This window comes from Natrix helvetica (genome assembly GCF_964273705.1).
Source record: "Natrix helvetica genome assembly, chromosome: 5".
NCBI lineage: Eukaryota > Metazoa > Chordata > Lepidosauria > Squamata > Natricidae > Natrix > Natrix helvetica.
Window position 1 is genome coordinate 60257372 of NC_138551.1, and position 22745 is coordinate 60280116.

The 22745-nt window shown below is 35.6% G+C and overlaps 1 protein-coding gene across 2 annotated transcripts in view; it reads right to left on the reverse strand.

Moving 5' to 3' along the window:
* SHTN1 (shootin 1) overlaps positions 1-22745 on the reverse strand; it is a 90426-nt gene that overhangs the window by 18432 nt on the left and 49249 nt on the right. For both annotated transcript variants that reach the window (XM_081954477.1, XM_081954478.1), the window contains exons 9-14: positions 16371-16517; positions 14651-14804; positions 12668-12767; positions 4397-4482; positions 1859-1965; positions 846-899 (exon numbers count right to left, since the gene is read on the reverse strand). In XM_081954477.1, the coding sequence (XP_081810603.1) occupies positions 846-899; positions 1859-1965; positions 4397-4482; positions 12668-12767; positions 14651-14804; positions 16371-16517 (648 nt within the window). The remainder of the gene's footprint in view (positions 1-845; positions 900-1858; positions 1966-4396; positions 4483-12667; positions 12768-14650; positions 14805-16370; positions 16518-22745) is intronic.

Sequence of the window (22745 nt, forward strand, 5' to 3'; positions counted from 1 at the left end):
AAATAAACCCCACACCATCTGTTTCTAAAGTTTCTTCTAAAATTATAGACCAAGTTATGGTAGCAGTATAAAACAAAACATATTACACATACAGTCTGGATTATGCCTACATTCTCTTGAAAATGACTATGGGGAAAAATGAAAACACAGGATAAATTTTAAACTTGGCACATCTTTAAAGACTTAAAGCAAAACAGCATTTAATTCCCAATGTTTCCTCCAATTAAGTTAAATCTTGCATTTTGTTAGTTCTTTGAATTTAACAGAGCAATCATATTATTAGCAAATCAGTCCTTGCTATTGTGCTCGGGCTACAGATCTAGTAGCAAAGCAAATAGTATAAGCTGTTTTGCATCACGCTTGAAATGGAACAAATGAATATCACTTTGTTTACCACAATTATACACAGGCCAACATAAAATGCATAATTAGCACAGTAACAATATACATATAAGTATTTTGCTTTATGTCCCCCAATCCTATTCTTCCCATCTCACTGTGCTAATGACTAGGCTTGTGAGCGTATTACAAGTTGATTTTTATAAAGTGCTCTTTTTAGTTCCAGTACAGAAAAGATGTACAAGTAGCAGATTAGATCTTATTATAGCTAGTACTAAGAACTTATTCAGTCTACAGGCTGAAGACCCATATTCTTTCTGTAAAAGCCCTACAGAAACTGATAAAATTTAGAGACACCCACAGATCTTATGATATCTGTTTGCATCTTTTTTTAATATATGTCAAATATCACCAAAGTTTTACCAGGAAAAAAATTAATAGTTGGTCTCCCTGCCTCTTTCCATCCCATTTCCATCCCCACCCTGCCATATCCCAGTCCAATTTACCAGTATTCCTTTTAGTTCTTTCACTGCACTCTCACTGGGTTTGGGCACCTCTGCCTGTAATTAAAAACAAAACATTCATCTAGATAACCTGATTTTGCAGATGCTAACTAAAATATTCAAGAGTAGAAAGAAAGAAAGAAAGAAAGAAAGAAAGAAAGAAAGAAAGAGAGAAAGAAAGAGAGAGAGAGAGAGAAAGAAAGAAAGAAAGAAAGAAAGAAAGAAAGAAAGAAAGAAAGAAAGAAAGAAAGAAACTAATCTACAGAAAGAAAAATAAAAGTAGGATTCCAAAAGAAAATATCTATTTTGAAGGATAAGGTTTTGGAAAGTAGCAATAATATCTTAAATGAATCTTAATAGAATAAAGTTGGGCAGGAAGAAGAAAAGCAGGCAGAAAGTTGGGCAAGGGTCTTTTATTGTGTGTTTGGAATATTTTTTTTAATTAAAAAAAAGAAAGTTCTAATAGCTTGTTCAAATATGATTATATTTAACTGTAATAATACAGAATGAATCACAATGCTGGTGATTTCCATTCTCCCCTGAAACTTAACAAAATCAACTTCTTTTCTTCAGAGTCAGCCTAAGAGCAATTAAAGAGGCTCTGAGACAGATGACTGACAGAATCCACATTTTTTTAAAAAAAAGTATTATCTATAAGGTTTCTAGTTAAATAACCAAAGTCATTTTAAGCATACACACATTTTTTGCTACACATAGCTTACTCTATATGAGCTAAGAGTTGATCCAACTACCAGGATCAAAACTTTGTACTCTGAGTACTAGAACCTTATTCAAATCTAAAGATTCTCGAATCAGAAAATTGGCCAATGGTTTCTTAATATTGATGACCCTACCTCAATCTAAGCAATGACATAAAACCCTGTCATATTAAAATAGCAGATCAGAACACATAGGTTATTCATAGAAAGAAAAGTTCAATCAAAAGGTGGTGATAATCAATTTATGTAGAAAGTAACCCCTCTCCCTCATTTTTATGTAAATTAGTATCTACCAACCTTTGCCCTAATACGGTTGGTTTGATTAACAGGTCTAAGATGAACTCCTTTTTTAATTCTATCCATCATTTCTTCCACAGCTTGTCTCTTCAGATCCGTTACTTCTCCTGTTCCCAAAATAAAGTAAAAATAAATTTTAAAAATGTGTCTACTTGCAGATAAGGTTGTCATGCATCATTACAAGCTGAGTTCTTTGAATATACAGTAACTAGAAGTGACCTGGTATTTGTCTGGTGGACTCCTTAAATTTGAAATAAAATAAAAACAAGAGAAGAGCTGGCAATAAAATTATGTTCCTATCAATGGTTTTTGAATGTATAATTATTCAAAAGATTTAAAGTAGATAAAATAACTTGGTTTTAAACAAAGTAAGATTGAATTTGAAACAAGAACTGTACAAATGATCATGTTATTGCTAAATTGTATAAGCTTTTTTTTAAAATGAAGATTCTGAGCTCAGTTGAATATCAATCTTTAAAATTCTCTGAAGCAGTGACATGGATTCAATTTTCCTCAGGTTATTATCAATCTAGGTTTTTCTTTCCTACTTGTTAGTTTCTTCTTTTTGACCAGGATTCAAGGAAGTAAATCTTAGTAATAGTGGTGGAAAGATTTGACTATATGTGTATCTATTTTGGGTTCTCTATTCAATGAAGTCTGCCTCTGAATATTTATTTCCCTTTTTTTGCTATAAAGAGAAACAAGAATATCGTCATCTATGCTACCTTTTCCCTTTATGTGACATTTCAGGAAGAAGTGGGAGTACAGAATGAGACTTTCTCAGTTTCAGCCATTTATCTCCTTATTTATCAGAAGATTAGCCAACTGGAGAAGATCAGAGAGTGTTCTATCTTGTTTTGTGTCAAGATAATTGAAGGGAATAGTAGTAGGAAAGTCATTATACACCTTCTGTATCTAAATCAAGCTTCCACAGGTTGTATAATATTCTCTTGTATTATTATGCTCTTGTCCAAATGGAAGGAAGGAACAAAGAAAGAAAGAAAAGAAGGAAGAAAAGAAAAAATAGCTGTTTACAAACAATTCACTTGCCCTGAAGGCAGTTGAATTTGCTCTGTTTTGATGGTTCTGAGAAACCCAGTGGGAAGATGCTCCTGATCTGTGAGAACAAGTAAGACACCAGCAAGCATCTTGGGCCTTGCAACTGCCCCATTGGAGAAGGAAAACATACAAGAACAGCTTCTTTAAATTCTATTTAATTTCATTGTACCATGTGCAATGACAATAAAGTAAACTAAACTTATCTTGTCTTAGATAAGGCTTAAGGCCTCAGTCCTAATTGTTGAAGGAGAGCAAAGAAAAAAAACCCATAAAAGAACCATGATTTTTTTTTGTTTATTAAAGAACAGAGCTCCTCAATATCTCTGTTATTCTATGAATAGGCCTGTTAAGCCTGGGCAACAGAGCCACTATCCTCTTTGAAGAAACAAGAGATGCTTTCGACCTTGGCTGCCTACCCAAAGAAGTGATAACTTAAAAGCATATAACAATTTAAATGCTTATTTAGAATCCTGGGGAAATAATTATACAATTTCTTAGGAAACTGGTGCTTGAATTTAATTAGTGAAAGGGAAGAATTTCATTCACTAAGGAATAGAAGTAGACAGAAAAATTATGAAAATCCTTTGCTCCTGGCACTATTCAGTGTTTCCCAAAACAAAAGAATGGAAGCCCTGAACCAAGACTTTGGAGAGCTACCAAGCAAAATAGTACAAGTATACAGAAATCTAACATAACATCTCTCCTTCCTTCCTTTCACCACTGTCGCTTCCTTTATTCTTTCCTTCATTCTCTCCAGAATACACTATCTTCCATCCTCCCTCTGTCCTCATGGTCTTTGTTAATTTAATCTTTAATACACTTTTTGTATCCATCGTGTTTCTTTACTATCATACTTAAACTCTGCAGCTCTCCAATCAGAATGGATTATGATATCTATATTTAAATCTATATAAGGAAGGCTTGGTGGGAAACTACCACATTAGCATGTGGAAGAGTAGCACAGATTGCTTTGTAGGGCAAACAATTTGATATGGAGAGGACCAGACAGCTTGGCAGTCACACCTGGCCCCTAGGATTGCAAGTTGTTGCATTGTGAATCCCACAATAGGAATGCTTTTAATTGCAATTCTATGGTCTGCCATAACACAATTGCACTAGAAAGAAAGATGTTCAGAATGTGATGCTGTGATTACCTGATTGTTCATCACAAGGAATCAGTCTGGAGAAATCAGCAGGTAGAAACAAGGTTATGCATACTAATCAAACACAGAAACTCAGCCTGAGTATATTAGTAGGCTGTACTTCACAGCGGAATCTGCTCCCTTGGGATTTAGAAATGTTCTGTTTTACATTTCTGGGCCCACCACCACAATTATTCATAGCAAAAAAAAACCATGCTTGTTTGTATTGGCTTTCAGTGAATAGGAATGTTCTTAAAATTAGTTTATTTTATTCGAAGTGCCTAAAAGGCACAATATTGTGCTGTGACAAAAATGATTCATTTAAAATACACTATACCTGATTGTTGCTGAGAGATGGCCTTTTCTTTTTTGGTCAAGTTGCTATTTGGATGAGACTTCTTACGAATCATTGACATTAGAGACCTTTCAGAAAGAGAAGATGGAGACAATCGCACAGCTTTCTCTTGAACACGACCCCAGTACATAAAGAGCTTTTCGGATTTTAGACCCCTACAGTCCCACTGTCACAAGGACATAAATACTTCTGGGATTGGGGCCTGTTTCTATGACACGACTTTGTGAAAAGAACTGGCATTAACCCACAAACAGCTAGTGCTTTTATTAACAAGTGTTCAAACATTGCCAGGTTGAGACAGAAATGTCGCACCTCCTAAAAATACAGCTTGTGTATCATTTGTTTCGCTATTGCTGTTGTCAAGGCATAGTGAAAAACACTCAAGATGTGAATATTAAAAAGGTAACATGGCATGGTGACATGTGTGACAAAATAAAGCTTTCGCACAGAATAAAAAATTGAAGGGTTAGAATGTTAATGTGACACATTACTCTCGAGAGAACAATATTACTCAGCGGGGTACCTCTATAACGTCCCCTCCCTTCTACAGTATGTGTTTGCTGGAACAAGCCTACTGATAAACAAACAAAATGAGAATGGAAAATAAAGCTCTCACAGTATCTATGCTTGCCATTCAATCTCCAAAGCATGATATTAATTTTAAACAGGCGCTGCCAAGTCAATATTTAATAAAATATGAGGTGTTTGTTGTCATTTCCTTTCCTTTCTTTTTTAAAGGCTTTTAAAAGGGAGAAAACATTGTTATTAAGTATGTGAGCCAGTTTTCATTCAGTATCACTCAAAATGTTAAAGAACAGGTAATGAATGCGTAAGTCCAGAGATTTTGAAACATTCCCAGCTGCCTGCAACATTTAGAAGATAAGTACAACTTTAGAACTGTGAGAATTCCTTCAAAGCATAAAGCTTAACTTGTGTTACGGTGTCATGCTCCTTACAATGACATAGGACAACATTTTTGTTTTTTACATTAAATAATTAGGACAGTTACCATTCCTTCAAGCTTTGATCCAGTGACAAAAATACAATACCCGGTTTATATATATACTAGATAAGATAATGGATGTTTTGTTGCCCATCTTACTTTGAAGCGATTCTGGGCAGCTTATAGCACTAAAAGCATTAAAATAATTAAAGATAAATATTTCTAAAATAATAGAAATGGAAATTACAATAAAAAATAGAATTATTAAAGGGAGGGAGTAGCAGGATGTGCTGGGTATTGCCCATTAAAGTTGCTAGAATAATGCCCTTATCACTTCCATCTAGAGCAGGGGTGTCCAAACTTGGGAACTTTAAGACTTGTGGACTTCAACTCCCATGGCTGGCTGGGGAATTCTGGGAGTTGAAGTCCACAAGTCTTAAAGTTCCCAAGTTTGGACACCGCTGATCTAGAGAAATCCTTTCTCTACATAAAACTTTCCTGAATTCACCTTTGATTTTTTTCGTATCTCCCTGATTTTCGTGTCTTGCCTGTAGGTTTGCTTGTGTACCTATGAAACATGACTGCATTTATGATTGACTTATCTGAAGCAAGTACACTGTTACTCCCACTTCATCAACCAAGTCTTGTTTATTTGTCAATATTAAATCAAATATAGCTGGTCCTCTTCCATGTTCTAAGAAAGTAAGTTTTCATCAAGACCAGTCAGAAATTTTCATACCAAAGAAAGTTTGTTTCCTAGCTTAGGTCAAGATAATTAGTTACCCATCACTACTACTGCATGCTTCTTTGAACAGGAATATAAAGCATACACATCTGCTTCTTGGTAGATTAGCCAATGGTTGACACTAACAGTAGCACTGCTTTCATTTGTCATTCACCTTTTAAACATATATATATATATATATATATATATATATATATATATATATATATATATATATATATATATATATATATATATATATATATATATATATATATATATATATATATATATATATATATATATATATATAATATATATATATATATTAAACCTATATATTCTCAATAGTGTTGCCAAATTCGCTCACTTGAATTTTAATATATAGAGACTTTCTTACTTATTTTCTATCAACTTCTATCTCTCTTTTTCAACCATGGATATCATCCTATTTGATGTTCATTACACCCATGGTATTTGCCTTCCAGTGACATACGGAGCAACTAAATGATTCAAAATTGGGAGTGTGCCAAGGTTGTACAAGTTTATTTACCATACATGCAAAATATATTATGAAAAATGCTGCAACAGAAGAAATAGAAATTGGAATTAAAAGTTGTCAGAAGAAATATCAACAATAAGTTGATAATAGCATAGCGTGGTTGAAAGTGAGAAAAATGTAAGAAGCCTCTTAGAGAATGTAAAATAAAGAATGAATAATTTACCGTATTTTTCGGAGTATAAGACGCACCTTTTTTCCTCAAAAAAGAGGCTGAAAATCTGGGTGCATCTTATACACTGAATACAGCATTTTTTGCTTCCTGAAACCCCGTCCCCTTCACCAAAATGGCCCTGCATAGCTTTAGGAGACTTCCAGAGAGCTCCTAGGGGCTGGGGAGGGCAGAAATGAGCAGAAAATGGGCTTTTATTTCAATCCCCCCCCCACCAGCCCCCCAGGAGCACTCTATAAGCTTCCTAAAGGCTATCGATGCCTTTTTCTTTTTGACAAAAAACGGCCCATTTTTTCTCATTTTGGGAGGAGGCCATCTCCCAGAAGCACTCTACAAGCCTCCTAGGCTATTCATGCAATTCTTTTTTTAAAAATGGGCTTGTTTTTGTGAAAAACGGGCCGGTTTTGGGAGCCTTTTTTTTTATTTGCCTCTTCAAAACCTTGGTGCGTCATACTCTGGTGCGTCTTATACTCCAAAAAATATGGTAATCTGCTGCTCAATCTTGAAAATAAATAACTAAAATAATATCAATGGGCAATGCCAACCCTGTGTCAAATGACAGGAGAGAAATTGAAATAATAAAGAGACTTTATCTTCTGGGGTTTAAGAAGTCACAGGTATAGTGACTGTAACCAGGAAATAATGTAATGTCTGCTATTTGGGAAAAAAAGACTAAGACAAATTTAGGCAAAATATTAAAGAACAGAAAATCACATTGACAAAAAGCTACATCTTGTCAGGGCTATTTTTTCCCAAATGTAACATGCCTGTGAAAGCTGAATTAAGAGGAAAGCTGAACAAAGAAAATAGGATGCCTCTAAATTGCTGTGTTGGAGAAAATTGTTGAGAATATCATGGACTGCAAGAAAAACCAGGGGAAGTAAAAACAAGACTACTCTTTGGGGAGACTAATAATGAAATTACAACTTAAATATTTCAAACACCTAATGCTAACACAAAAGTACTAAAGGAAGCACTGATGTTTGGAAAAATTAAAGGCAACTGAAAAAAAAGGCCAACAGAAGGCAAGGAGATTAAAAACTACAACGGAAGACATACGTATGAAATTACCAAAACTCAAAGAAGCAGTTACTGACAGATGAACCTGAGAAAATGATGTTCATTGAGTCACAAAGAATTAGAAGTGACTGAATTACAGGGCAACTGAAGTCTGCTTTGCTTATTTCCAATACTCTACCCATTAGTGTTTATATACTGAATAAGATGAATTCTGTGACCTAATGTTTTTTTACTGATTTTTCATTGAATGGTTGATTAGCTCCTATTTATAGTAACTCTCTCACTTCCTTCTAAAACACAAAGGCCTTTTTTATCTGAGAGTCTTACTTCAGAGTTTTCGTCTTTAACCACCCCAGGATTCAGTTTAAAGACATCCTATCAAGTTCACCCAGGCTTCAGCTGAACACATTTTCACCGGTCTTATAAGACACAATCTTGTAAAGGAGGAATATATATTGACTGATCTTCCTAGCATGGAAAAATCCCTTTGACTCTTTTGTCCTGATCAGTGCAGCAAAGAATTTTTCTGGTCACAATATTCTGGTCTCCTTGAAAGAATCAAATCCACGAAACCCCCCAAATTTGATAAGTAATACCACTATGTGATGAAAATGAAGGGTTTGGAGGCATTGGAATGAAAACACCGCTTGGAAATAAAGGCTGTCTTTAACAGAACAACCAAACTCAAACTTCTGGATAAAGAAGAAAGCCAAAAAGAGCTTAGATTTGGTCTCCACCTCTAAGAAATTTTTCAAATTTCTTTTTTGGATTCACATTTCTTTTCTCAATCCTTGGAAGCACTAATGTCACAAGAGGTGTCCTTCACAAGTATGTGTGTTTTTGAAGTAAAGATACCCGGCTGAAAAGCATTCGAGTGGATCTTTCCCCATAGAAATGTCTTTTACCACCAAGGCTGGATGATGGCCTGCTTCATTCACTTCATTAGAGATAGATGAAATGTGCATCTTTCTTGGGCACCAGTAGGCAATGCTGGACAAGCTGCCACATTGTTTGAATTTAAGATGTGGATTACTAGAAGAAAGCCTTGTTCTTCTTAAGACTATTCAGAGTTGTCCGCATCCTTTCCACTGACAGTGCTGCAATTCTTTAAAACAAAGACTCCCCAAAGACTCAGAACTGCTCAGCTGTTGGCCCAGGTTGTCTGAAGATGTTGCACAAGGGAGAAGATGGCCAACAGGTCTTCAGAAAATTTATGCAGGATTAGCAGCTATTTGCCACTTTATTTTGGCACAGTACGGATAGGATACAAGCTTCTTGTACAGAGGTGAATTCTGACACATCTAATTACTCTGTTATATCTGCTAGCTAGAACAGGGTCCTCAACCCCCAGTCCGTGAACCGGCACCGGTCAGTGGCATGCCAGAAACTGGGCCATGCAAACAAATGAAGTCCCATCTGTGGGATGCAGGCAGCATGCAAAACTATGTACCCTACAGCCTGGGGAAAAACCTCTCACCACGGAGCCAGTCCCTGGCACACAAAAGGTTGGGGGGCCACTGGGGGTATTCAACTGCAAGATTGTCTCCTTAGCCTAGTGAAGACCAGAAAAGGTCTTTTTAGAAAACGCCATGAAAAAACTTGTTATGAGTAGTTTCAGAAGCACCTCTAACTGTGTACTGTAGCACAGTCTAAATTGAAATACCATTAATATGTATTCACTGAGTGATATAAAATGCATCTTTTAAAAAGTCCATGCTTTGCTATTTTTAATGTTATAATTTGCAATTGTATTATTGATTTGATTTCTGAAATGGCAGTCCTAGAAAAAGGCTCAGCTGATAGCCACTTGATCTGGGTATAGAAACATTCAAAAGAAACTAAAAGTAAAAAGATAATGCCGGCATTAGCCTTGAAATAATTAAAGGACAAGGTTTTGTGGAATAAAAAGGCTTGAATATTAAGTACATGAAAGTCCAGATTGATTTAAGAATCAGAAAGATGCACATAAAAGAACTGTTAAATAATTAGTATCTATTAGTAGATGGCTGAAGTGATTTAAAAGCAAAGCCAAGACTGAACCATGAAGGAAACTGATGGGAAAATAACTTGACTCTTTCACTTAAATCTATACATAGTGTTTATTCCAAAAAAGAGAATGATGTTATCTAGTTGGGTAATGAAACATCTGCAAGCAAACAACCAAGGACAGAGAGCACTAAGGACTCCATAGTATTTATTGAAAGCACATACTTATCCAACTAGCACTGAAACACGTCAATTTCCCTTACCATAGCAGACATGGGAGAACATGTCAAATTTTCATTAACTATAATAGTAAGCTGTTACTTCAATAGGATAAGATAAAATGTAACTTTGACTGTATTTTCATTGCAGAAGATGCACAGAATTGTATTTCTTCTGGGAATTTTTTTTCTCCTGTATTGGTACGTAGTCTTTTGCCTCTGTAGTAATAGCATGTGTTGCCTCTGCAAAGAAGCTGAAGAAATAGTAGACACCTGGTTAGCTGCTGCAAGCAGAATGCACAGGCTGATTACAAGCAATGGCATGATGAAGCAGCAAAAATAAGGCATTGGAAGATCTGCAAGAAATACCATTTGCCTTCAAGCAAGAACCGGTGGGACCACAAAATAGAGAAAAGAAAAGAAAATGAAGACGCTAAAGTGCCCTGGGATTTTAGAATTCAAACTCATAGACACTTGCCGCATAACATACCAGACTTAACAAGTGTTGATAAGAAAGACAAAAAAAAATCTGGATAGTGGATATGGCAGTACCTGGAGACAGCAGAAGAGAAGAGAAGGAACTGGAGAAGATAACAAAATACAAATACCTGCAAATAGAAATAGAATGACTGTGGAAAAAGAAAGCAAAGGTTGTATCAACAGTAATAGGTGCTGATGCAATCCCAAAACAACTGGAACACTACTTGAAGGCCATCGGCATTGGCAAATACACCATCAGTCCATTGCAAAAGGTGGCTTTATTTGGAACAGTTTACATCCTGCAATGATACTTCTAACACAGAGTGTCAAACTCACATCGTCACATCGTTTGTCACATGACATATTGTGACTTAACCCCCCTTCACTAAACTGGGGGTGGGCATGTCCAGCACCTAGCCCGTGGGCTGCGAGTTTGACACACCTGTTCTAACACCATAAAACATCTGCCTATCCTAGGTCCTTTGGAAAGACTTGATAGGTGGATAAAAATGCCAAATCCAGTCTGAACATCTAGCTGACTGATGAAAGTTTATAATGATATTGTAATAAAGCCACTCAAACTTTTAACAGATTATTACTTTAACTTCAGTTTTGCATTAGTGTAATCAGTAGAGGCTGTGGGCAGGATCTCTCTTTCCCAATCGCCACAGATTTGAATCAAGCCTGGAGAAGGAAGTGAACTAGCATGACACCATGCTGCCCACCCCCAATCTTCTGAGTTGATCCAAAATCTGGTATCAAATGGTATCAAAATCTGCTGAGAGATCAAATAAAGCAAGGATGATGCACAATCACCATTCTGCTCACACAATAGAGAACATCCAAAAATACAACCAATGTCATTTCCATCCCATATCTTGGTCTGTATCCTGACTGAAAAGTACCCAGATAACCCACTTCATTCAACGTTTTCTGAAGCTGTTTTGCAGCCATCTTCTTAAATTACCTTCCCCAAGAAGGGGAAGCTATATACAAAGGGAGGTTGTACAACGGGGCCCAGCAATAGCTTTTGGAGGAGCTACCAAGACTTCCTTAAGAAGTAAAGGAACAACCCTGAGAATGCCAGCAATACTCTAGACATCTCTCTTGTTTTAATTGCCTTAGCTCTTCCCTGAGCCATGGGAAGTAATAGCATCCATGAGAAAGGAAAGGTTATATAGGCACAATTTGATCCAAAGCCTCTGCCATTCTCTTATTCCAAGCAATGGCCAAACTCCAGATGGACTGTGCAGCTGATCAGTAGGAACAACCAATGCACCCTCTTAAAGCCATCTAGGTTCTTCAACCACCCAGGGTAGAACAATCTAATTGATCCAGCCTCTTTGAAGTGGCTAGTGGCACAATAGAATCCCATGGTAATCAGGACATGATCTGACTATGACACCAAAAGTTGCACCAATTTTTAATCACATACCTACTGCTCTGACAGAGACAACAGATCTGGTGTGTGACCACTGTCCTGGGTCATAGGACCACAGCTATCATGGGGGTCATGAATAACTGATCCATCTCAGGCCCCCACCCTCAGAGAAGGCAGATTAAAGTCCTCGAGATAATAAATCCAACAGCAATCCCAACTGATCCCTAGAGCCCAATTTAATTAACAGAATCTCACATCGGGTGCCATGGGGGCAACAACCCTGAAAACCGTAAGTGATTTTCAGGTAACAAGTATCACTCTTTTCTCGTCCCAGGATCTTGATAGATTAGTCTGTAGTCAAAAATATGTAGAATAGAGATAGCTCATTTTTATTATTAAATATTAAATTCCCTTAGTCGTAATTGGAGGATGCACCTGTGAAAAGGCTGGCTCAAGCTTTGGATAGGTTCTCTTTCTGACATCTTTTCAAAAATGTTCTCATATCCACTTTGTCTTTTTCTCATTATTTTGATACCCCTCCTTTTCTTTTCCCACAGCAGATTATGTCTTTTATAAGCTTGAATCGACACAGTCACCAGAAATAAAGCAGTTGATTGCCTATCTTGTACCATGAGCTTGCCTCAAACTCATTGAAAGTCACATTACATATCAAACTTACATTACTATGGTTCTTCTTACACTTCCAATTCAGAGTAATACACACTTAAGCCTAGGCAATGAGTTTAAATTGCAAAGTGCATTGCACTTACTTTATTGGATTAGGAGGAGGAGGAAGTGGAGGTGGGAGGGGTGGAGGTGGAGGTGGTACTGGATTCTCTGACCGATGTACTCGTTTTTCAAGCTCTTCAACTGTATAAAGAGAGAACTGAATCTTCACTTAAAAGTACTTATGTACATATATATTTAAAAATGCTAAATAAAAAGGTAAAATAAAATCATTTTTGTAAAATAAAACCACTCACTAATCGAGGGGCTAATTGATGTTAAAAGTGTCCATTTATTTTTTTTACCAAGCATCTCCAGAAATTAGAGTGCTGAATGTTTCCCATCATTATCCTAGGCTTTTACCCAGTTCTGTATATATAGACACACTATGATCCTGGAACAGACATTCAAGAAAGGTGTTGATTGAAGCCTCTTGCTTTAAAGCACTTTCAATCCAAAGCAATGCACTGACTTAATATCTAGAGACCTCCATGTTATTTTTTACTATCGTATCACCTTCTGCTAAACTACACTGCTAACTGTGAAGATAATTCTAGATCACCTGATAGGAGATAATAAGACAGAAGCAACAGCTTTGATTCTTAAAATGACAAAGCTTAGTACTCATATTTTATAACAGTCTGCTTCGGTCTTAAATAACTCCTTAAATAGTACTTTTTTACTCTTTTCCAAAGAGTTATTACTAGTTTCTTTCTACCCAGTTTTTGATTTGCTAAACAATCACTATTTTTGGTATTCAGATCATAACTGAATTGCAAAGTCATTATGAAATGCCATCATGCTGCAATATAGTCGGTATTGTAATTTATTTCAAATCTTCCAGTAGCGCCTGGGCAAGTCTCCTTAGCAATTTCCATAGGTTTTCCAGTAACCTTACTAGCCTGCGATTAATTTAACACACATCACTAGAGTTTTAGGACCTTGCACAAAGGCATTTGTATGTTTTTCTTTTGACATTTTCCATCCACATAATCCAGCTGCTTTAGGATAGTTAAACATTACTTCCCCTGCTGGTAACTTTATTTTGAATTTATTAAGAAATGGCAATCTTAGATAAAGAGTAGTAAATTACAGTTTTTAGCACTTAATAGGTACGATGCTGTAAGCTGGTCAGGCACCATCCTGGTAAATAATTCTTTGGTAACAACTAAATCACAGTAGTTGATTCACACTGTATGTATTTTAAGTGGTTTTGTCAGTGCTTCTGCTGTCTTGTTTTAGCCTATAAACTGGACAAATAATAGCCAGCAAGTCAGACAGCTTCAACAGTTAGATAGTGAGGGGTAAATGTTTAGCCTGAAGTGCAGGGAATTAGCCACACAGTTCCCATGGATTTTAGCCATTAACACCCATGGGAGTTGCAAAGCTAATTTCTTCTGCATAGCCTTTGACAAAGCATTTATTTTTTAAAATGTCAATCATATGAAGGCTCATAAAACAACAGGGGGGAAACAAAACCTTCACATCCCATGCTTTCTAACTAACTGTGAAGTTCTAAACATTTTTTTTAAAAAATATAATCATAATTTCCAAGGACGAATACCATTTTATATTTTTTAAACCTCTTCGTGGCTTTCACTTCTGGAGTGTTCCTATTCAGGTATTACAGAAGTTTTCTTTTTCACTGGATGCTATCATAAATCACAATTATATGTCAAAACATTCCAAGGACAAAACCAGGCAAATTGAACTTCTGTTCCACTGAAACCAAAGGAGTTGGTCATTTGTAATCTAAATCCTATTGATTTCAGTGGGAGCAAAATGCAATGAACTTAATCTGGTTAAATAACAGCAATGTACCAAAATTTACTGAAGAGTCTTGATGTTTTGGCTGCAAATGTAGCTTAACAACCCCCATCACATTGAAGACTGCATGTTAAGAAATAACAAAGTAAATTAATGCTAAGCACAAATGGCTAAATTCTGTTAAGAATGTTTAATAATATTTAGAATATCATCAACATGAGGTTCTAAATATCTAACATTATTTTATTTATTTAGCTTACCTGAATGCTTTAAGTTTTTAATTTGTTCTTCGGCACTCTGACACTTCTCCTCAAATTCTTTTTTTTCTTCTTCTAGAAGTTCTAGTTGTTGTTTAAGGGACTTGATTTCTTTGCACAAAACTTCATTACATAATTGTTCCTCCAATTCTTTAATCTAATATTGACAAATATAAAATCACAATGAATATCTAATATATGAGTGACAGGATTGCCACTGAACTAAGCATTCCTCAAAACCCAATTATTTAATTTTTGACACAGAATTTAATTGTTCTCAATTTTATTGTGTAATAGTTAATATTAAAGGAATGTCCTAGAAATCAGTCTGTACATTTATGCCATTTATTCAAAACCATTTATATGATTTTTAATTTTTCTACAGTGAAATAGTCAAGATTATTTATTTTGTCTTCTATCACTACATCTTAGTTCTCCCAAACATGACCAGATCTCAAAGTCATTTAGGGATTTATGGGCAAGGAACAAAAATTCAAGAGAGGAAGGAAAAGTCAAATTGCATGCAGTCTGGAAAGGCAAGCTAATATATTATTCTTTAAAAACATTATTTGATTTAAATAAAGCATTATAATTTGGAATTGTTTGGAAAGTTATCAGCTAACATCTGTTGTGCAGCTTTATGTAATAGTAAGTTTCCAGAGTGGCAAAGATTTAAGATGTAAACATCACTTGAAAATATTTTTTCTTATTAGTGAAAAGATCTGCCAATTTACAGAAAGCCAATTTAATAAAAGAAAAGGAAGAAGGCTCCACCTTAATGCACTTTGGGGATATAGTTGCTTTATAGGAAAAATGGTTCAGACACTAAAATTCTTGTTTCTTCTCAACAAATCTTCCTAAAGAGACTATGAGATATGTTAGGAAAAGAGTAGTTTGTCATTTTAAGCAGAAGCCTAGAGTCTGACATTTAATTTGCTACGCACAATGACTAGTGAGTTCCTAGTTTTATATTAAAGCAGGTTAATTTCCTTGAGTTGTTAAATGATTCATTTTTAGACAATTATATCACAATTTAAACTTGAATTGAGCATCTGAATAGGAGGTGGTTTTAAGCATTTGATGCTCAGACCGCCCAGGACCCTTGTCCATCTGGCATGTTTCTTTATTTAATAGAATCTGACTCATCAGTTTAAAATAGTGTCCAAATTAAATAACCTCCCTTCCAAACCAAAAAGTGGTTTTGCAAGTACCTTAAACAGTATGGATGCACTCTGGTAAGCATATAACCTGGGATTATGTCCTACTATATATTCAGAATACCAGCGTGGTCACCTCATGGCTGCTGCTGTGTTGCAATATTTTCAGGGTGAGCTTATTTTGGGGGGGAGTGCTTATTTTAGTGCATGCGCTCAAAAGCCTGATTGGACTTATTATCCATGGAGGTCTTATTTTGGGGAAAAACTAGCTTTCAAAGCAAGAGGTTTACTCAGTTATGGAAGGCCATATTTACAGTGAGCAAGCTTAACTAATTAACATATTGTGAAGGCCTGATGAAGCAATATTTGAATTCCAAAGCAACATAAAATTTGATGCTTAACATTATCTTTGAGAAACATTTTTTACACCTATATCAAACATTCAGCTTTGTAAGTAACAATCTACCTGCGAAAGTTGCATTCAGCCTAATCCAACATATCAGCTAGAGATGTACTGCATGGAAACTAAAATAGTAAATGTCTTAAGGTGAGAGCTGCCTTCTTACCTTCTGCTGGTATTGCAATCTCTCTTCCTCCAGCGTTTGAGTCAGTTTGGCATTTTCACCTAGAGCTTTTGAAAGCTGCTCATCAGGGGTGGAGTTTTGTTGCAGCAACTGACTTTGCCGTTTCAACTTATTTTGTTCAATAAACATCTACCAAACACAACCACACAACATGTCAAATATATTATTTAATAAACTGCATTTATCTGAACAGACTGCATGGAAACATTAGTTTCCTTTTAGAACAACCTAGAAGTCCAGCTATGTCAGGCATCAGAAGACTGCTTGTATAATTTCATTGACTGCTTTGAAAATATCTCAAGTGACCAAATAAAATATGGAGTGGAGACAATCCCTAAAATAGCACCAGAATAGAAAATGCACTTAATTTTCTTGCATTTGGATCGAGTTGTCAGTAGGATATATTCTATGGAAACACTGAAATACTAGAGGAAGGAATTAAAAGGTTTCAAAGCAGTAGAGCTTCAATTATGAAAAGCATTTAATAAAATTCAGAATGTGTAGAAATGATTTGATAAGTGTGTTGGGATATTGGATACCAGAGTACACAGAAAGGACTTTGGGTAATCAAATATATGATTTGATTTCATCTTTCTATGTAAGATATTTAAGAAATCTTATAACAACAAAATGTATTGGTTTCACTTACTGTAGTTTCATATGTATCTTGTTAATGAACAATGTGTTAGAGTTAGACAATATATATTTATTACAAATTATCAGTAAGTAAAGCAATTATACTTAATCTGAGGGAGCAGTTCATCCTGATGGAATTAAGACTATCCCACCTATGCTGCAGAAGAGGCATGCTCTCTTTCTCTTCTTTGTGGTTAAACAAATTTTATCTGAATATTTAACTGTATGATTCTTATTCACTAAGATTTTAATATTTAAATGGTATTTTAATTATTTGACTGTAAGTCTCCTAGTCTTTCCTTCATGAGATAGACAGAGTAAAAGTCAAATAAACAAGCAAAATAAAGGTTAGATTTATACTGTAAAACTATTGTTTGCTATGTATAAAATCTTTTGTTTTTTACAGCTTTCCTGGTCTAAGAGGAGTGATTGCATATATAGTCCAATATATCATAAGGGCACTATGTTGGACCATGTTGTTTACTAAACAAATAATAATTATTTCTAAATTGCTGAAAATTGATCCAGAAGGTAGTTAAAGAAGAGGCACATTTTAAAATTACTGCCACAGAAATAAAATGTCCATTATTTATGGTCCCATGTTGTTTATTTACCAGATAAAATAACAGTCACAGTAGGCTGGCTGATTCATACCACCTTTCAATATAATGTTATTAACAAAATACAAAATCAGATACTTGAATATGCATTTATTTACTGAAAAAAATCTATGCATTGCTTTGAAAAATACTCCCTATTACTTTCCAATCTCCTGTTTCTAGATGGGGAAGGACACAGAAGTGAGTAATAGATTTTGATTCCCATACTAGTCTACCTAACAGATAGTTCATTGTGTCACACAGACCATACCAATTGCTTAGATTTGGGTGAACTCCAAGCGGAAGCCCAGCCTGCTTTTCTGCTTGCACATTCTTAGAGGGCAGTGTAACTGAAGCAAAACTAAATATGATCTTAAATAGGGAGGAGAGGAGAGGTGTCAGGAGCTCTTTCAGGCACTCTAAAAAAAAACCCTGGAGTTTCTGCAAAAAGTATTTAACTCACAAATCTATGCCCATTTTCTTTCTTTCCTGATAACAGCAATTTAATTATTTTCTGCAGAGAGAGATTCTTGCTATGTAATGCAGATTCCTCTATATTCTGAAAAGCTAAACAAGATCAGACTAGTTAGTACCAGTTAGTAGTTGAATGAAAGACCATCAGAAAACTTTGTGAAAGTGTCTATGAAATGAAGGAACTTGAAGGAACTTTTATTTTATAGTTTTATAAACTACTAGAGATCACGCACTCTGGCTAATCAATCGCCAGTCACTAGGAGATTTATCAATGAGTCCCAATTTAATCATGGTTCTAGGTTTGTGTAGATCTGTATTAAAATAGAGATAGATGGATGGATGGATGGATGGATGGATGGATGGTTAGATAGATGATAGATAGATGATAGATAGATAGATAGATAGATAGATAGATAGATAGATAGATAGATAGATAGATAGATAGATAGATAGATAGATAGATAGAGGTGGCCAATTACAGTTTTGGTTGCAGCTCTCATGATCATGTTCTTTAATATCCTTTCTGGTAAAGTATCTTAAAACCCATGATAATTGGCAAAAATAAGCTGATCAGTGTTTACTGACGGGCTTATTCATTAGAAAAAAAATATAAAGTCTTCTTTTCTTGACCTAGGGGGAAAATCAGTGGCAGTTATTGGAAGTCAATTACATTAGCTAGTTATTATCAGTAACTTTAGGATATAACCTATCCTATTTGAATTAGAATAGGTTACGTGATAAGTGAAACAGGTAACATATTACATCAGGTTCCCTGAAAATAGTTAAAAATATTAGATTACTTTACCGCTGATATCTATCTTGGTCTTTTTGTCTGATAAGTTAAATTTCCCATTATGTTTGGCAGGTGATAGATTCAAGTTTCTAAAGATAAACACGCTCGTACCCTAACCTTATCAATTCCTGCATATGACAGCTGAAACTATGGAATGTTATATTAATTATGGTTATACTGTGGAGCAGGTGTTTTTCTTTCTTTTTTTTCAATATAGATTAGCCTACACATAAGAACCTTTCCGTAAGTGCAGGTTTTTCAGTCCATTTAGAAAGATATTACGTATTAATGGACCAGCTATTACAAAGTAACCTAAAAACCATTAATGCATCTAAATGAAGAGTTATTATAGAGCTTATTATTATTACAGTGCATTGATATCTCTGAATCAATAGCATGCAATCTTATTATGAAAGGAGCAAAATTCCTATACAAGAAGGTCATGTTTGGAATTATAAGTATTTTTCTTTACAATTACAAAAAGCAGATAACAGAATTTGACCTTTCTGCATGCAAATATTCACTATAGGGATTTTAAACACAGTGTCTGCTAGTATTTACTAGGGAACCTATAATGAAAAGGACACTGTAAGTAACCAAGTTAAAGATAGTCACTATAGTTTAAAACTATTATTTACATAGTACACATGGAATTTTTCTTTTTACACACATCAAGAAAAAAATGAATTAAATGATAAGAAAGGAAGCAAATTCCTTCTGTCTTCTTTCTACTTCCAGTCTCAGATTTCATCCCTGTCCGTATTATTTTAGACTGCACAATCATGTAGGACACATTTTTTCCCTACACATTAAAAAAAGTTATGATGCCGGGATATGCCATCGTATACAACCATCAACACATGTAATTGATTTTACGAACAGTGTCTTTTCTACAAATACAGTATTTTTTCTCTTCATGGCTATTAAAATGGAGTTCACATAGATGACAGAATTTATTCTTTCTAAGCTCCCCAAAACAAGCATGTTAAAATATATATAGTTTTACCATAAATATAAAACAAAGTCAGTGAACTATGGACATTCTCACAAGCTTGAAAAATAATGTATTTCTGCTTCTGGGTGACAATCTATTGAGGATTAGACGTCTCTTCTTTGTAAAAGCTCCAATAAAATTGTATATTGTTTTAAAAAGAACAATTCTGTAATTGGAAGGCTCTGGAACTAATTGCCTGTGTTGACAGGGCAGGGAAGACAAATTATGAAATATGAAATGACACAAACCGTACCCTTTTTTGTATGTAAGGGATGGAGCTTGAATTTTGATGTCATTGCACATTTCATATTCTGAAAAAAACATGGCTTAGAATGAGAATTATTAACACCACTGATATGATTATTGCTTAATGTTCCCAATACAATCATCATTCAGTCAAGTCCTTTGCATTATGAGGAGTTGAGAGAACAGAAAATAAGGATGACTAGGACTTCTGAGGAAAAAATAGAGGTGGCCGTAATGTAATGAAGAAATGGCTCTTTGTAATTTCTCTCAGGACAAGGAGAGGATTTATGATTACTGACAGTGTTCCTTAGGAGGAAACCGAAAAATCAGCAGTTTGGAGATTTGGGAGCTGAGAGTATAGCTATCTTTTTGCTCAAACTACAGTCAGCACCTTTGAAAAGGTTTGCAAACTTCCTATTGTAATGACTTTCAGAAATGGTTTAACTGCTGATCAGCCATTAGGAATCTTTGACTCAATAGGTTTTACAGCAATGGGTGAGTTTCCTTCAATCCTTAGTGAATCAAGTTTTAAATAAAAGTTCAAGGACACTTGTTTTCTCTTGGAATAAACAGTAAAAGGTTAATTAGAATCTTGATTTTGGAAAGTTAAACATTAAGAGTCCACAGTGATTTTTAAAAATGATTTTGGAATCAATCGTAAGAATTCTTCCGTGGAAAAATGCTTTTGTTTTGAATTCTCTTTAAAAAACACAATAGGATGAGACTTTGAGGTTGAACACTAGAGGGAACCAAGAGAAACTAAAAATTACAATTAAAAGAGAACACTTACACTTGATTCACTAATACAGAATGAAGCAAACTCTATTATTAAAAGATATTTTAGAACAATTGACCAACAGGTTAATTTTAGGAATTTCTGCCATTCTATGACTGTGTTTAAACGATGCTTCAGAAGAGAATTAAGTATTTTCAGGCAAGATGGAGACTGATTTGAAAGTGGATTTAAAAATAACAGGCTACAAGAATGATATGGAAAGAGATGATATACTGGAAGTACAAATAAAACCAGCCTTAATAGTCAAAAGGGATATATAAATAAGAAAATCAAAAGAATGATCTGGATAGTTTTTCTATAGTGGATTTGCTAAAGAGTCCTGTTAAAACTGTGAAGAATTTTATGAGACGAGACAATGAAAAAACAAAAACAAATCAAGCTCCAAGACATTATCTTAATGGACTAAAAATAAAAATTGTTCAAAGTAAAAGGAAAGAATATCAATTTTTAAAAATCATTTTTTTTACAATCAAGGTTAAAATAAATATGTTGTTATCTCTGGTAACTTTAACGGACTTTTGCTGATCAGGACTGAAGAAGGCTTCAAGGTTGTCTTAAACCTTCTATGAGACAACATTATGGTATTCATGAATTGCTACTTTTCCATGATATGTTATGGTCATAATAGCTCTCAATTTTATAAACATATCTATTTTCCACTGGATATTTATTTTCCAAATAATTTACAGGAATAATGAAATACTGGAGGGTTCCTAAATGTTTAAATCAGCTGATGAATTATTCAAGTTCAACCCACCCCAGAAGCAAAACATTGCTGATTTCATTCTTAATGATGTAATCCATAGAATAAATCCTCTTTGAAACCAATTCCACCTGAACACATTCCACCTGAATCATGGGAAAATGACCATTGTCTTACCTGAAGGGTCGTTTTCAGGGCGCTGCGAAGGAGAGTCCAAGCAAGGGTTAAATACAGCCAATCTGCCCAAAACTGAATTGAAACTTTAAACCACGCCTTCTGTGCTGCTTATCTTCAGATTTTTTCAATGAAGACGTGGAACTGTTACGCGCTGAGAAATCCAACAATGGAAACAAGTCAATAACAAACCAAAACAACCAGAACCGTAACGTTCGAACTGTCACCAGCGGAGCGAGACCCCAGGGTGGGGTGGACTCTCCTTCGCAGTGCCCTGAAAATGACCCTTCAGGTAAGACAATGGTCATTTTCCAGGGTGCTGCTCTGGAGAGTCCAAGCAAAGGACATGCCCAAGCTAATTGTCACTAGGGCGGGAAGCCACAGCATTCAAAGTCTCTCCGCTGGTGTGAATGCCTTGAAGCACACGCCTCCCGAACGCCCCTTCCGCTGATGCAAAGGTGTCCAACTTATAATTTCGGATGAATGGAGACAATGAAGTCCAGGTAGCCGCCTTGCAGATCTCCTCAATCAGAGCCTGGGTCGCCCAGGCTGCCGTGGTGGCGGTGCTCCTAGTCGAATGTGCCGTAATGTTGTGAGGCACAGGTTTGGACTGCAGGACATGAGCAAGGGAGATGCAGGCTCTCAGCCACCCACCGATCGTAGAGGAGGACACTTTCCTGCCCTGGGAAGCAGGCTGGAATGATATGAAGAGCGATTCAGAGCGTCAAAACCCCGCCGTGCGCTTGATGTACCTGCGAATCGTCCTGCGCACATCCAGCAAGTGTCAGCGTTTCTCCCTTGGGTGCCTAGGATGCGGACAGAAGTCCGGTATTACCACCTCCTGGGCTCTGTGGAACCAGGAGTTGATTTTGGGAATGAACGACGGGTCCAGCCTGACAATTACCCTGTCCTGTCGAATCAAACATAAGTCCTCTCTGACAG